The 16,831-nt window shown below is 44.0% G+C and overlaps 1 protein-coding gene across 1 annotated transcript in view; it reads right to left on the bottom strand.

Moving 5' to 3' along the window:
- The window catches only part of LY75 (lymphocyte antigen 75), a 79,217-nt gene that overhangs the window by 26,775 nt on the left and 35,611 nt on the right, over window positions 1-16,831 (bottom strand). Inside the window, exons 8-21 of the mRNA XM_040440310.1 lie at window positions 12,585-12,739; window positions 12,045-12,155; window positions 10,542-10,630; window positions 10,291-10,457; window positions 8,329-8,522; window positions 7,000-7,142; window positions 6,322-6,400; window positions 5,689-5,757; window positions 4,472-4,595; window positions 3,885-3,920; window positions 3,545-3,738; window positions 2,456-2,514; window positions 1,439-1,512; window positions 524-666 (exon numbers count right to left, since the gene is read on the bottom strand). Of these exons, the coding sequence (XP_040296244.1) occupies window positions 524-666; window positions 1,439-1,512; window positions 2,456-2,514; window positions 3,545-3,738; window positions 3,885-3,920; window positions 4,472-4,595; window positions 5,689-5,757; window positions 6,322-6,400; window positions 7,000-7,142; window positions 8,329-8,522; window positions 10,291-10,457; window positions 10,542-10,630; window positions 12,045-12,155; window positions 12,585-12,739 (1,637 nt within the window). The remainder of the gene's footprint in view (window positions 1-523; window positions 667-1,438; window positions 1,513-2,455; window positions 2,515-3,544; window positions 3,739-3,884; window positions 3,921-4,471; window positions 4,596-5,688; window positions 5,758-6,321; window positions 6,401-6,999; window positions 7,143-8,328; window positions 8,523-10,290; window positions 10,458-10,541; window positions 10,631-12,044; window positions 12,156-12,584; window positions 12,740-16,831) is intronic.

Here is a 16,831-nt window from a genome sequence, read left to right as displayed (position 1 = left end):
TGAACATCAGCATATGTTTAGCTGACAGGGGTGAAAACTGGTGACAGAATCCCTTTAAATCGGTGTTTACGAGATCTGGATATAAGAGATGAGAGATACGGCTACATACAACCGGTCAGCTGAGGACGGACATTCTGCAAATAGACTGACTCTTAACCGCATGCTTCACACAAACTGCTGCAAATTTTTAATAAAAAGCAATTGAAAAATCCAATCATAAAAAGGTGCCCATAGCCTTTAAATCCCTAAACCTACGATCGGCACCTTTGAACAGGTCCCTGGTTACCTTTTTATTCCCCCCATAATCTCTTGCATGTCCCCAAGTGGCTCAAAACCCAGCAGCGATGAGCTTCTTGTGGACACCTCATGTTGGGGCTGGGGACCAGAAGCATCACTGAACAGAGCCTCTGTGCTGGATCAGAGCGGCAGGGAACTGGTGACGTTAGGTCTTATTTTATGTAGATCACATTCTGGGGTTAAAGCTGGAAAACCTCAAGGACCCCTCTTCCATTTTCTCATGTACCTTGTTTCCAAACAATGTCATATTTTCCGGGCAGCTCAAAGAAGAGTTGATGACTTCGGTCGTCGCTATTTCCAGAAGAGAAAAGTTTTGACTTCTACATATAAAGGGGAGCTTCTCATTGCAATTTACGGATTTAAATTGGTCTGCGGAATAGAAATATTAAATGCGTCAGACAAGAAGCCTAAAATGTAGCAAAAAGAGCAAGTAGCACCATGCAGTGTGTTGTCCGATTAGAAAACCCATTTTCATACACCCCATTAGAAAATTCAGAATACGGGAGGGTCCTCTGTTCGGGATCCTCATCTCTTGGCCAGAGAGCAAAGTGAGCACAAAGAGCTTGTCTTCAGGTAGAGAACCCACCTCTTCCATTGATTTCAATGGACACCGTGTAATGCCAAGCTTCCCCACAGATTACTGCTGAGCGCTGGAGGTCACAGCTACGGAGCACATTGTGTCCAAGTAAAGGCTGCTCATTTAATACCAGTATCAGGGCAGACTTACGAAGACTGGCATTCTATACACCAGTAAAAATTCAGGTGGAATAAGACGCTGCAAATTTATTCAGATGTGCATGTCCCTATAAGAGGTGCTACTCTATGGGCTAGCATAGATTTCAGCTATAATTCAAAGTGCTTTTTCTGCCATACATTATAAAATGTGTTGGTCTAAGGAACTCCCACTCCTTTCCGCTAAGCCCCACCATATTTTAAAGTACCATGAGCGCAAAATCCAAAGAAAGTCTAAATTTTTTTTAAAAATGCGCTGGTACAAAAATCTGAAAAAATGTCATACAGCTTTCACTAGAGTTCCCATTTCTTTAGCAGAGAGAAGGTCCTGTGTTCCCCAATACACATATTTCTAAAAATAAATTAGAGGCCCAATCTGTGTACAGAAGTATACAAGCTCCGAAATTACCTGGAATGTGGATTAAAGCAGTAATACTATTGCATTCGCGGGCACCTGAGCCAAACACTCGATAAAGCACAAACCTAAAATGTACAACAGATAATATGAAGAGGAACAGTAAGAATCTTAATCAAAATAACCACTTGTAATCTATAAAAATAAATAAAAATTTAAATAGGTTGATCCATTTTTAATAGAACAGTTAACTACAAAAACCTGCATTTTCCAACATATGAAAAATCAGTACTGGGGTTTTCCAAGATCAGGATACTGATGGCTTATCTTCAGGATAGGCCACCTAAATCAGACGGGTGGGGGTCTGACTCTTGGTTTGAAGGGCCCGCAGAGCTCAAGCATGTGCTGCTGCCTCTTCATTAAATGCACCAGTCTGTCTGCAGGGTGGGAGAGCACATGGGACCAGCACAGATGCCTTCGGGCTCATGCAAACAACCTTTTTTTCCATGCATGTTCCATGCACGGTCTGCGGACCGTATGCGGAACCATTCACTTCAATGGGTCCGGAAAAAAAAAAACTGAAGTTACTCGCGTGCATTCCGTTTCCGTATGTCCGTTCCGCAAAAGAATAGAACATGTCCTATTATGGTCCACGTAACTGACAAGGATAGGACTGTTCTATTAGGGGCCAGCTGTTCCGTAAAATACGGAATGCACATGGATGTCATCCATATTTTTTGCGGACTGCAAAACACATACATTCTCGCGTGCCTGAGCCCTTCAGCTGCCAATCGCAAATGTAATACGTCAGCTAGTTTCATAGATACAAATCTGCTGACAAGTGCCCTTTAAACTGAAATAACGGCCCTAAAACAAGGGTGCCCAACCTGCGGCCCCTCCAGCTGTTGATAAACTACAACTCCCCGCATTCCTGGACAGCCTACAGCTATGGCATCCCTGGCCTAAAATATTCAGTCAAAAAAAAAAAAAAAAAAAAAAATCACAAGAATACCAAGCAATATGGAAATTTGATCAAAGAAAACGAGAAGGGAACACTGAGGCTGCACTTACGGATGGTGACCCCTGAAGTCCGATGACTTTATCCACCATTTTTGCATGAATGCCTGTAACTAAAAAAGAAAAAAAAAAAAAAAGAAATTTAAAAGTACTGGCATATAACAATTCCAAATGAATTATAAAGGAAAGAATATATGGAGAGTTGCGGGGTGGAAACTTCCAGAACACAATAATTAGCATTTTACGCTTTACTAATAAAGACAAATGTTCATGTAACTACAATAGAACAATGTGCACGATGCATAACTTTGCATAAACGTATACTAGATGCATTTACAATAAGTCGCCAAAATCTGGTAACTTCATCTCAAGCGGTTTTCCAGGTTATAGATATTCATGACAGATATATCAATATCAGATCGGTGGGGGTCTGACACTCAGCACCCCCAAGTGAACGAGAGCTGAGCTATAGTAACCCGATCTTCCTGTTCGTTCTGGTGTCTGTTGTGAACAGCTGATCTGTGGGGATGCCGAGTGTCGGATCGATATTGACGAGCTATGCTTAGGATAGATCACCATTATCTGATCGGTGGGATCCGCCACTGCCACCTGTTTAAACAGGTTGTGGCACTCCGGTGAGCACTGCAGCCACCTCACCGCTTACCGGGCAGAGCGCCAGACATGGTATAGCGGCTGTGCTCAGTATTGCACATCCCAGGCCCATTCACTTCAATGGGAATGAGCTGCGCTTAGGCCATGTAACGATAAACGTGACGTCACTGGCTTAGGAAGAGGCCGCAGCGCTGCAGCGTTTTCAAGACAGATGACTGGCGAGGCCTGCGATTTGGACCCCCACCGATCCGATATCTCCAGATAGGTCATCAATATTATATTCCCGGAAAATCCTTTTAAAAGTTTTTCTAATTTGTTTTTAATATCTTAAAATTATAAAATCGAGGTGTTCATGAGCTTGGACCCTAAATACAAGTTACAAGGAAACTTTTCCCACAAGGTTATAGGTCAATCTGCTCAACTCCTCCCGCTCTATAATCTAATGCTGGATAGCATTTTTATGGTGATGGGATCCCGTCAAAAAACAGCAATAAACATAAAATTAAAAAATTTTTAGACAAAATGTTTTACATTATTATTGGCTCCTTGCTTCTTCAGAAAATCCTGAATGCTTTCCATGGCATCAAAAGAATCGATGGTCGCCAGTTCACTGCCATTGCTGGCGCAGTAGAGTGCCGCTTCCTTGTAGCCAAGTTTAGGCTCTGACACAAACCAATATACGCCGCCTTCAATGGTAACTGCAGGGCCTATTTTACTTCTCCAATCTAAAGCAGGCACAGAGAAAATAAATGACTGAACGTGAAGGCAAAAAAAAAAAAAAAAAAAAAAAAAGGGGGGGGGGGGGGGCGGTGTTGGTTGGCGATGGCCAGTTTATATAGTAAGGTTTAGGATAGAATTGTGTTAAAATTACCTGGCTGATACCAGTTTGGAGTCTTCGTTGGTGTACCTAGAAACATTAAAGTCATACAGACATGAGGTGCTGAATTCTATGAAAATGTATAAAAATAATCTACATCTAAAACTAAAAAAGTTAAATAAAAAATAGTGTAAATATTATTTATCTGAGTTACTGCCAATATTCCTGTCCAGAGCTGCATTCACAATTCTGCTAGTTATTGAAAACAGATACAGGCAGCGCATCATCAGAAAGTGACCTAATGTGCAAGTCAAGTTTTTAGGTTAATTTAGCCTTTTATAACTGATGGGCTACCCTTCAAATAGGCCACCAACATTAGACTGGTGGGGGTCCGACTCTCAGTACCCCTGTGAATCAGATGCCTGTACGGGCAGAAGCGCTCGGTCAAGCTCTGTAGCCTCGTTGTCCAGATCGATCCTCCCACTGCTCGTACTGCAAACTGCTGCACTTTTAGTACTTGCGGTGCAGTGCATTACAGCCTTGTCCCCTTCAAGTGAATGGGACAAAGCTCAAATCATAACTTTTTTTTCCCTAAAATGTAATGTATTGCTAGTAGGAGTGAGAAACAGCAGGAGTCTTACCCTTAGGAACCTGGCACACCCAGTCGAGCCGGGCCTCACAGTGGAACGGTTTCAGTTTATAAGTAGTTTCAATAGGGACAAGGTCCAAGATTCCCATCCAGTACATTCTTTTCGGTAGATTGATCTGTAGATTTGAAAAAATGTTTTGTCGTTTTGTTTTTAAATAAGGTGAAATCCATTCTGAGTACACAGAAAAAAGAAAACCCCAAAAAATTAAGGAGACCAAACTCCGGCAGACAAACAGAGAATCGTCTGGACACAAAGGGCAGCATGCAGCGGTTTGTGTCCGGCCGACTCTGCTCGTCTGCTGGAACAGCATACAGATCTCCCCCTAGACCCCATTGTACTTAATGGGGCTGGTGGTGAGGATCCCGGAAGGCTGTTCTCTGCCGGAATTCACAAAGGAGATGTGAAAGTAGCCTAAGCCTTATGTCTGGATTATGTGGTACTGCTATAAATAGGGATACGGTGGCATTCAGTTGGCAAATAAGAAAAGGGGTAAAATGAAGAGTATCACTGTGAACCCCCTCAACCAGCTAGTCAAGTACCTTCTCCAGATTAAACTAACCTTTAAAAAGGGAAGTTTTAAAAATAAATAAATAAAAAAACACAACCACACTCATTTAGGGCTCATGCACATGACTGTTGCCCGTTTTACGGTCAGTTGCGTTCACATCTCCGCAAAAAAAGAACAGCGTGCAATGTTTTTTTTGTCGGATTTTGACCGGACATTTATGTTGAGTACCGGCCGGAATACTGCTGGTCCTCATTGCAGTCAATGGGGATCCAGTGGTGAAGTAGAGGATCTAGCAATGCCAGGACCATGAGATCAGGGCAGTTGGAGAGAGCTGAGCCTCTAGGTGTAACAGCAACGCCCCCGTTGCTCCTAGAGGCTCATTTGCATATATTAAAACATTATTTTTAATCAGCAATGCGGACACATATGGACATGGGACCAACACAGATGCCTTCAGCTGCCAAGTGCACATGCAACAGGTCAGTAAGTGTCATAGGTGCAAACCTGCTGACAGATGCCCTTTTGTATCATGTCTAGCCCCCAGACCATAGATTGAGTCTCAGAGATCCCCCTTAATGAGTAAGCACTAGAAAGTCTAATGCATATGTTGCGCCATGGATTGCATGTTTCAAACTATCCCACCCAGCGTCCGTGTATGCAACCTACAAATCCTGCATGCTGCTCATATACGGCAGCTCACCTCAAAAGCAGCACAGTCCCGCAGAGAGTAGTCCTCCTCCTGAAAATCACTCAGCACTGTAGAGGAAATCTTTGGAAGAAAAAAGATCACATGGTCAACATGCATTGAAGAAGAATCATTAAATACCAGAGATAAGTGATGCCATACCTTGAATGGTTAATAAATCAGAGAATGATCTATGGCCCCATACAATGCTATTATAGGAGGTATACCGCAATTCAGTGCACACAGAGAAGTGGTCTTAAAAGGGGTTCTCCAGCTTTAACACATTTTGCAACTCTGTGTCTGAGCTGTGGATGGAAGCATGCTCAACCGCTCTCCGCTACTTTGTTCCAGCTTATAGACACCCAACATGGATGGGGGTCACGTGCACCACCTGACACGTCCCCCAAGTGGCCCGGTGAACAGGAGATGGAACCGAGCAGCGGGTAGGTATCCTTCCCCAAAATTTGTTATAAAGCTGGAGGAACCCCTTTAAAAGTGAATTGATTATAAACTACAATAAGATTATAACTGCCACATACACACCAAGCAATACAAGCCTCAATATGGAGGAGGAAGAGTGAAATCATCACGGATTCTCCTCAACAACATCAGATGAGAGAAATACTTGTGCGTAAGAAATCAACTTACTGGGCGACCATCGCTCCATTCCCAGTTTCCCAGATTTCTTTTATTTAACCCCAGCCAGATCCACTGTGTTTGACTAGTACTGATAGATGGAAAAAAGAACCAAAAAGTCAACCAATAATGTTATGCGACATAATATACATTACTTGCAATTAAAAAAAAATCTAACAGTCATGAATAGAATTCTATTATAGTCAGTGGTAACGGAATCAATTACAGAATACTTAGACGACCCAAAACACTGAACTTGCAAATCGCAAAGTTCGCGCAACACTAAATTATTAGATAACTTGCTTTTTTTTTTTTGTTATGTCGGAGTAAGTGGCCTTGCTGCAGGTGAAAAGTAGCATTACATGGTGGGCATTCAGAGGAGCAATGTAATACAAAGATGGGGCGGATCTGCCAGAGCAGCTGCCTGGATGGCTCTCTGCCCTGACTCAGAAGAGAATACAAATCTATCAGTAGTAATAAGTCAGAGCAACTGGACTTGTATTATTTTTTTGTCTTGAAGACATTTCGCTAGTCACCCGATTAGGAGACCTCCCTTTAAATGCTATACTATGCCGTAAGGACATCACAGCCAGGGGTGGTCCTGACTCCTTTAAAATGAGAAAAAAAATAATCCAACCTTTAACATCCAACTACAAAACAAAGCCGTTTTCTAGGTGAAATAAGACGTACCCAAATAAAGATTTAAGTAATAAATACAAATTGTTCATGTCTTGCATATGTGAAAAACTGACAAGATGGCCGCCAAACTCTTCACAAATTCCCTCGGCTTCTTCCCAAGTCCTCTGCCTCAGAAGTCTTTCTTTGTGAAACAGCTATAACAAAAAAAATAAAATAAAAATACATAAAAACACACAAAACAGAGAATTTACTTTTCAAATGAGACCGGTGGAATAATTCTGCAAATGATTTCAAAATGTTGACTGGCCCACGGTCTGCTCCAATATGGGCAGCATGAAGGTAGGAACCTGTACTGTTACAGTGGAGAAGCAATCCAATGGCGAGGCCCTGCAGCTCCAAGTTATCAGCCTTCTGCAGAATACAGACATGGGGCATGTGTTCTGCTGACTGTGCATGGAGTACAGGGATTTTGACTGCTGACAGGGACCCCAATAGTGTCCTTTAATAAGGTTCTATACATTTTAATGCACTTTGATATAGCGGTTTGCAAAATTGGTCAGCTGAGATATCCCCCTGCTCCAACATAAAGAAGCATCATCTGGGCTTGCATGTTTATTGTAATGAGGAGATGGAAATAAGCTGCTGCTAGATAACCGAATAAAAGACAGAAGTAAGGGCTCTTTCACACTTGCGTTGTTCTTTTCTTCCGGCATAGAGTTCCGTCGTCGGGGCTCTATGCCGGAAGAATCCTGATCAGTTTTATCCTAATGCATTCTGAATGGAGAGAAATCCGTTCAGGATGCATCAGGATGTCTTCAGTTCCGGACCGGAACGTTTTTTGGCTGGAGAAAATACCGCAGCATGCTGCGCTTTTTGCTCCGGCCAAAAATCCTGAACCATTGAAAGGCATTAATCCGGATCCGGCCTTAAGCTAAACGTCGTTTCAGCGCATTGCCGGATCCGACGTTTAGCTTTTTCTGAATGGTTACCATGGCTGCCAAGACGCTAAACTCCTGGCAGCCATGGTAAAGTGTAGTGGGGAGCGGGGGAGCAGTATACTTACCGTCCGTGTGGCTCCCCGGGCGCTCCAGAGTGACGTCAGGGCGCCCCACGCGCACGTCATTCAAGAGCGCCCCGGGAGCCGCACGGACAGTAAGTATACTGCTCCCCCGCTCCTACTATGGCAACCAGGACTTTAATAGCGTCCTGGCTGCCATAGTAACACTGAACGCATTTTGAAGACGGATACGTCTTCAAATGCTTTCAGTTCACTTGCGTTTTTCCGGATCCGGCGTGTAATTCCGGAAAATGGAGTACACGACAGATCCGGACAACGCAAGTGTGAAAGAGCCCTTACAGGGACAGAATAGGAAGTCATACTTTGTAGCAATACTGGTCTGCTCCAGACTTCCATGTGTCAGGACACGTTGTGGGAAGGGGTTTTGGGGTCTCCTCCTCTTCAGGGCCAATCCTTTTTTTGCAGATGGACAAAGCTTTGAAGGTTTTGCAGTCTTTGACTTCCCATTTTCCAAGAGATGCTCCGGTAGACAAAGCGACACATCCCCCGGCTAATCCTGCAAAATATAATTTTTAATCATCAGTACAACACAAAAACTGAATATTAAAAATCTGCCGTGTGCCAGTTTTACTAAAAAAAAAAAAAAAAAGCAGCAAAATTTTGCTGCATTTTTGGCATGCGGAGCCGCATTTACCTGATTTTTCGCCCTCTAAGACACACCTAGGTTTTAGAGGAGGACAATAAGGAAAAAATATTTTTCATTAGACCTCAGGTCAGACCAGCAATCAGACCTCAGCTCAGCTCACACCCAAAAGAGAATGACCCCCAATCAGACCTAAGATATGAGCCCCAATATAAAAATCGGACCCCATTCAGACCTCAGATCAGACCCCCAGTCTCAAATCAGCTCCCATGCCTCTGTTGACTAGCCCCAGTCTCAAATTAGCCCCCAAAACTCTTGATCAGCCCCTTGCTGCTTTTGACGAGCCTACATGCATCTTTTGATCAGCTCCCATTGCCTCAGATTTGCCCCATGCCTCAGAAGGCATAAAATAAAACCAATAAAATAAACTCTCCTGCTCCGGGCGCCGCTGCTCCTCACCGCCCGCGATCATCTTCCTTCTCCTCTGTCGGCTGTGCTGTGAACTGGCGTGCACAGCGTGAGGTCACAGAACACCTCCGGTACTAATGAGCGCTTTCATAATAGAATCGCTCATTAGTATTTGCCCCATAAGACGCAGGGGCATTTCCCCCCCACTTTGGTGGGGGGGGGGGGGGGGGAGACAGCGTCTTATGGGGCGAAAAATACGATAGGTCATGCCCCTTTCCTGAGAAGCCAAAAATCTTTATCTGGTGCATTTTCGTTCATAATTCTGCCCCAATGATTCAGAGAAAGTCCCTCATGCGGGTCCTGAATGAAGCTGCAGCTGACCATAAATTTCCTTCTAAATGTAAACGTGTAATAGGTGGCTGGGCCAAATCCACCGGAGCCAGAGCCTCGGCAAGTTATCATCTCTCCACCGGTTTATACAGAGGGAGCAGAGAAACCCTATTCTAAGATGTCCATACTTAGGCCTGGCAGGCATTAATATACAGCCAATGTCTCAGAAAACACAAGAACACCATTGTGCCATCACTGCCCTGGTAAACAAACTAGTGAAGTTTTGGGGGCCTAGAAATCCTGATGACAGGTTCCCTTTAAATGGACTGCTGTTAAACATGCAAGTGGAATATATACACAATATTTTCAACATACAATTGTCTTTTCTGGGCCATCGTAAATTGAAAATAGACTCAATGTACGATGCCTCAGACTCAGATCCAACTAATCAATATGACAGTTTGATTGGTAAAGCACCTTCCTTGGTTTTCTAGTAGCTCCTCTGCGGTACTAAAAGTTCTGACCGGCCCCCTGTCCATGCCAGGATGAGCTGCTCCTTTGGACATTTCGTTTTTCTGGTCCATGTGTGTAATATGCAAGACCCTGAAGAAGCTCCTGCTCTCACCATAGAGAGTCATTTCCAGCTTCCAGCATAGATTCCGGTCTGCTTTACATAGGGACCTGATTTATCCGTTTTTGTTATACGTTTTTCTTCAAACTTCACTTTCTTATTCTGGGATGAAATTTTGGGCTTTGGAACCAATCACTGGTTTTCCACAGAGTTGGAAACTCAGGTTACAATGTGTGTGTTTTTTTTTTACAAAATGTTACAATTCATAAAGACTGAGAGGTTGGAGATGTATATGCAGACCTCCGCACGGCTAAACTAATCCTAAAGTGAAACCCTGACCTCAATAGGCATAAATATGAAGCCTGGGCTTACCTGGCTGGTGGGTGTTCCAGTTGGAATAAGTGAGGTCTTTTGTCCCGTTTGCAGTCTGCCAGTAGTAATCCCCAGTACTATTCACGTCCTGTAAACTTGTCCAGAAATATTTTCCCTCCATCTTATTCTGGTGTCGAATTAAGGCGTTCAGGAATTCCTGTTCAAACCTGACAAAACCCATTCACGATAAAACATTAAAATCTTGAGATGAATCCTTCGGTCACATCTACAAACTCAAAAAAAGGCATCACCTGCTTGTAATGGTGAGGTTGCACCGTGCTTCAAATGAGGTTTCAGTCATGTTAATGAGGTAGCAGTATTCTCCATGTCTCCTCCAGTCCTACAAAATAAATTCATTCATGTTAATTTCCATCAGGCAGGCTCCATATGGCAATGCTTATTGGCTGAGCCGGGTCATGTGAGGGCTCCCTCCCGCTGCTTATACCCAGTTTAAAAAAAAAATAAAAAAAAAATAAAAAAAATAACATTTTAATTCTAGCTGTCATCTTCAGGCATTCTGCTTCTGCAACTACATTTTGTAAATCAGCAGATAATCGGGAAGCGTTCAAGTCAGAACGCCGAATAGAACGGAAATTTATAATAAACTGCTAATATAAAAAGCACTTGAGCTAGATTGGGGGGGGGGGAGAGATCTGATGACAGCAACTATTCAGGACTAATGTGTCCTGTCTTTAAATGTCCACAAAGGACATTTACTGTGGATTTACATGGGCAGATAAAATCAGGCAGATTATCAGAAACAAAGGTTTGCTGGTCTCCGACAATCTGCTTGTGTAAATGTGCAGCAGATCACCTGATGAACAGTCATTTGTGCAGGCAGCTAAATTATTGTTTCTGGGCAGCAGATGGAGCGGTCTAAACAGTGATCTGCTGCCCAGAAAATGCAGAGCAGCTTCACCCCCACTGAGGCAGCAGCAGACTGTCGGGAAGTAGGCCTCCTGATCCTAAATGCGCCTCCAACTAGCAGGACAGGTAATAAATCCCTTAAGATTGAAAGCCTCTGTAGTCACTAGAATGGGGGTCCCAAGGCCCCCATTCCCTCTAAATTTCACAACCGCACCTAGATAAAGGACTGGCGATCGGGGATGTGCACGGTCATCCGTTCAATGTCTAAAGAACTAATGGAAACAGTCAGCCCCAGACATTGGAAGAAGCAGGAGGGTGCAAGCACGACCGCCACTCCATTCAAACTCCTCACTGAGGAAGTGGGGACCCAGGACCCCCATACTAGTGATCGGTGGTGATCCCAGTGGTGGGGCCCCCCACTGATTAGACATATTGCCTAGGTGATAAATATACTTTGTTGTAAATCCCATACGAAGTTATAGACGGGGAGCAGCAAAGAGGAGAAAACCGACTGGCATATACTGCACACGTGATGTTGTGCCATTCCTTTATTATTCCTTCTAGAAGTTTATGAATAAAAGGTACAACTGGGTGTTACCAGTTGGGGGGGGGGGGGGGGGGGGAGTGTCTATGAACAGTCTAACCTTGTCCAATCAGTGCTGCCAGTATGAGACTGTTCAGAGACACTCCCCCCAACTGGTAACACCCAGTTGTACCTTATATTCATAAACTTCTAGCAGGAATAATAAAGGAATAGCACAACATAGTGATAGAAATTGATGGTCCATAATTGCTATTACATGGGGAATGGAAATAATTACTAGGACTATGGGACAGGTCCTCTAAGTGAATGCATATTGGGCCAAGTGTGTCTTGGAGGAATGAACCTTATCTTGAGGACATCCAGAGTCAGAGTTGCTAGCATTCTTTAATACACCAGGTTTCCTGCATATGGACTTCAATTTCTCTTCACAGCTTTCCACATGCCAACGACCTGTCTGTTAGAGAGAAAGAATACATTAAAATCGTATATAGTCATAATCTTGCACATTAAAGGATTGCAAATACATGTCTGCCTTAACCCAAAAACAGCAGCACCCCTGTCCACAAGTTGTGCGCAGTACTGCAGCTCTGCCCTATTGACTCCAAGAGAGCTGAGCTGCAATAGCCATGGGAGTCATGCAGTTTTTGGAAGAAAAGCGTGTATTTCTAAACCAGGACAACCCCTTTAAGCTCTGAGAAGGCCAATCTCACCATGTAAGGTGAACTATGAGAAATTACATCTCAGCGCAATGCACTGTGCTGTCAGAACAAGGTCCTGTAGAAGCAGAAGAACCCTTACCATTTGGTTTTTTATTCATGTATAAACCCTGTGTATTGCAAGCAGAAAAAAAAAACAAAAAAAACTTAAACTAAATAAAAATTACCTGTCCTGAAAAAGACACACAGTTCGGAGTCACATTGAATGGTGGTAATGGTTCTTTTTGATCCCAGTATGTAAAGTGAACTTCTGTTCCATCAGACCACTTAAAGAGCGGTGGGACCGACTGACTGTGAAATCCGGACCAAATATTTTTATTCTCTGAAAATTGAACAAATAGAAAAAAAACATTTACATAAAGTTTTTTTTTCAACTCTAACAGCTCTTGAAATGCAGCGATCAGTAATTTCTCAGACTAAAGGGTTGAATTACTCTTTAACCCCTTAGTGACCAAGCCTGTTTGGGCCTTTATGACCAAGCGTTTTTCTTCCTTTTTTCATGGTCTCGTTCCAAGAGCTATAAAACTTTTGTATTTTTTAGTCTATATAGCTTTATGAGGGCTTGTTTTTTTATGGGACAAGTTGTAGTTTTTAATGGCGCCATTTTGGGGTACACATAACTTTCTGATTAACTTTTATTAACTCTTTCTGGGAGGGAGATGGGGAAAAATAGCAATACTGCCACTGCGTTTTTACATTATAAATTTTATGGCGTTCATTTTTCGGTACAAATAACATAATATCTTTATTCTCTGGGTCAGTACGATTACAGTGATACTAAATACTTATAATTTTGTTTACGTTTTACTACTTTTTTTTCCAATAAAACCCCTTTTATTACCAAAAAATGATTTTGCATTGCCACTTCACAAGACCCATAATTTTTATTTTATTTTTTTATATGGAATTGTGTGAGGGCTTGATTTTTGAAAGACGACTTGATTTTTCATTGGTATGATTTTGGAGTAAATGCCGCTTTTTGATCACTTGTTATTACGTTTTTTTCGGTGGAAACTAAGAATAAATTCGAAATTCTGTCTTTTTTTTTTACGGCGTTCACCATAGGGGATAATTTATGTAATATTTATGTAGTCCCGGACGGTACGGACGCGGCAATACCAAAACATATTGGGGATATTTTCTTTTTGCAATTTTTTTCATTGAAAAGCGTATTTTCAATGAAAAAAAAAAAAAAAGCATTTTTTTATTTTATGGAATTTTTTTATTTAATAAATGTGTATTTTTTTTCTATTTTTTTTACTACTTAATAGTCCCACAAGGGGACTATAATATACAGTATTTTGATTGCTTTTAAAATGTAATGCATTATCTCTATAATGCATTGCATTTCAATAGTAATGCTATTCAAACATTGACCAGCAGGCTGCGCCAGAGAGGCACAGCCTGCTGGAGGTAACGGAAGACAGGCTCGGGGCCCAGATCGGAAGCAAGGTAAGCTTCCCAACACATCAGCACCCCGCGATCGCATTTTTGGGGTGCTGATGGGAGACAGAGGGAGTCCGCTCCCTCTGTCACCACTTTACATGCAGTGGGCGCCATTGCGCCCGGCATGTAAAGGGTTAAACAGCCCGGATCGGCACTCCTGCCAGTCCGGGCTGTTAGAGCAGGGACCCTGCTCTCATGTGAGAGCCAGGTCCGCGCTCCCCGCTGCACGGGGGAGCCGTGCAGCGCTTAGACTGGGCCGCCGTAAAAACGCGGCGGCCCAGCCTAAGGCCCCTTAGTGACCGCCGTAAAAACACGTATGGGTGGTCACTAAGGGGTTAATAGATATCGACACCACTGACATGGAAAAAAATTACTTAAAGCGAACCTGTCACCATGATTTTGCGCATAGAGCTGGGGACATGGGCTGCTAGATGGCCACTAGCACATCTGCAGTACCCAGGTCCCATAGCTCTCTGCGCTTTTATTGTGTTAAAAAACAGTTTTGAGTGATATGCAAATTACCTGATATGAGTCCTGTAGCCGGAGATGAGTCAAGCGGAAAGGAGCCCAGCACCGCCCCGCGTCCTCCGAATCTCCTCCTTGCTGGCTGACGTCACAGAGCTGGAGAGCCGAAATCTCGCGATGCGCGAGCTAGCGCATGCGCAGTGTCGGCATCATGTTCATTCCCTGTGCTGGCATCAGCACAGGGAACGAACTACGCATGCGCTAGCTCGCGCATCGCGAGATTTCGGCGCACCAGCTCTGTGACGTCAGCCGGCAAGGAGGCGATTCGGAGGACGCGGGGCGGTGCTGGGCTCCTTGACGCATCTCAGGTAATTTGCATATCACTCAAAACTGTTTAACACAATAAAAGCGCAGAGAGCTATTGGACCTGGGTACTGCAGATGTGCTAGTGGCCATCTAGCAGCCCATGTCCCCAGCTCTATACGCAAAATCATGGTGACAGGTTAGCTTTAAGTTATTGCAACTTTTTTAACTTCAGGTAACTGCCAAGTTTCAGACTATCTTTAGCTCTTCTTTCATTTTCAGATGCCCCGATATGCAGTTTACAACCTGCGCCTAGTTTCAGACTTCTCCCCTGTGAGCACGTTTTTTCCAGTAATACAAGCTGGATGTGAGGTCTGTGTGTCCAGAGTGCTACTGCCTCCACTAGCTTTCATGCATCAGTATAAATTGCTGACACGGAGGATCGGTCACAGCGGAATGAGATTTTTGGAGCATCCTGGAAAAGGAATCCTGGAAGCTGTTCACTTCCTGGTTTTCTGCTGCTAAGGCTGGGCGGGCTCACGCAGTTTGAGTGAAGGCCAGCCACGCCTCCTTATGACATCACATTGAGAACTCAGTCCTTGCGTGCTAGTTCATGTGAAGAGTATGACTCATCAGTCTGGCAGCCTGCAGTGTCTGAGGCCCCTCCCCCTGCTGGGGAATCAGAGAGCCATGTGAAGTGAGCTCAGTGTACAGTAACACGTGGCTGTTCTGCAGTTTTACACATAAAATCTGTCTGATCTTTTACAAACACATTCTGTGCATCAAAAACTATAATTTCATATTATACATTAGCTCAAAAGCTTGACCAACCCCCACCCAGATGCAGCTTTGTTTCCATTACAGCTGTACTCCAGTTGTGTATAAACCTTACACTATGTAGCTTTATAGATGCATATACAGCTCAGCTACATGTGTCTTCTCCAGTCCCCCAACATCACTTGGGCTGAAGGGCTGTATAGGAAGCCCTACTACATCTTTATCCTACTCCCCCACTAGCACTGTGTCTGAAAAGCTTCATATACAGCTCTGCTACATTTGTCTGTTTATTTCTTCAATCAGCACTGTTTCAGAAAAGGCACATATTCAGCACCGCTACATCCGTTTCTCCGCATTGATGCTGACCCGCCACATATACAGCACTGCTACATCTGTCTATTCCCTTCCTCATTAGAACTATGGCTGAACAGCAGCATATTCAGCTTTGCTACATCCATCAGCCCCCCATATACCTCCATAAGCCCCCCATATGCCTCAAACAGCCCCCCCCCCAGTGCCTCCATATACTTACATGCGTTGTGGCCCAACGCTGCTCCTTATAACTCACCTGTCTGTGTGGCGCATTGCTTATGCTTATAGCAATGCGCCGCACAGACCTGTGACGAGTTACAAGAAGGAGCGCCGGGCGGCCACAGCGCATGTAAGTATATTGCTGCAGAGTAACTGACCATGGGCTGCCAGGACTTCAGTAGCGCCCTGGCTGCCATGGTAACCAATCGGAGCCCCAGCATTACATAGCTGGGACTCCCATCGGTACTGCCGCTGCCACCAATGATTTGGGGGGGCACTCACCACTCAAATTTGGCGATCCCTACGCAACTGACACTTAGCCCGGTCTGAAATCGAAAGAAGTGGGGGGGGGGGGGGTCACATTTATACACAGCAGCGCAGCCTCGATCTCCTCACCATTCACTGAGGAGATACGGGCTGCGCTGCTGAACTCTGAAAGACCGGACAGCTCCCCTCCTCTTCCTACACTATTCTGTTTCAGACGCGGCACTAGGGAATATAGATCTGACCATGCGCGGCCGCCCGGAGACGTGCTCGTTCGCGCTTGCGATGGAGGCGGCCACTAGCGGTGGCCGTATCCATGAGCAGCGAATAAACAATTGATTAGGAGAATTCGATTTTACAAAGAACAGTACTTTTTTTTTTATGCTATATATTTAGTAAAACGTTCACTTAGGGGTATACAATTTAATCAAATATGATGGGAATACCCCTTTAAGACTTCCTGGTTTTGCTGACCTACTGATGAGACAGGGTGCATCGGCTCCCCAAGCCTAAAGCTCCGTCAGCCTCATTAACGAAAGCTATGATAGCCCGTATACATTTTTCCCCATATCAAAGTGAACCTTCTACTTGCTGCTCGCAACCACCCATCTCTTTGAGAACATTTCCA

The sequence above is a fragment of the Bufo bufo genome, chromosome 7 (genome assembly GCF_905171765.1).
Source record: "Bufo bufo chromosome 7, aBufBuf1.1, whole genome shotgun sequence".
NCBI lineage: Eukaryota > Metazoa > Chordata > Amphibia > Anura > Bufonidae > Bufo > Bufo bufo.
Note: the sequence above shows the minus strand (reverse complement) of the source record. Positions and strands in the feature narration are given on the sequence as shown.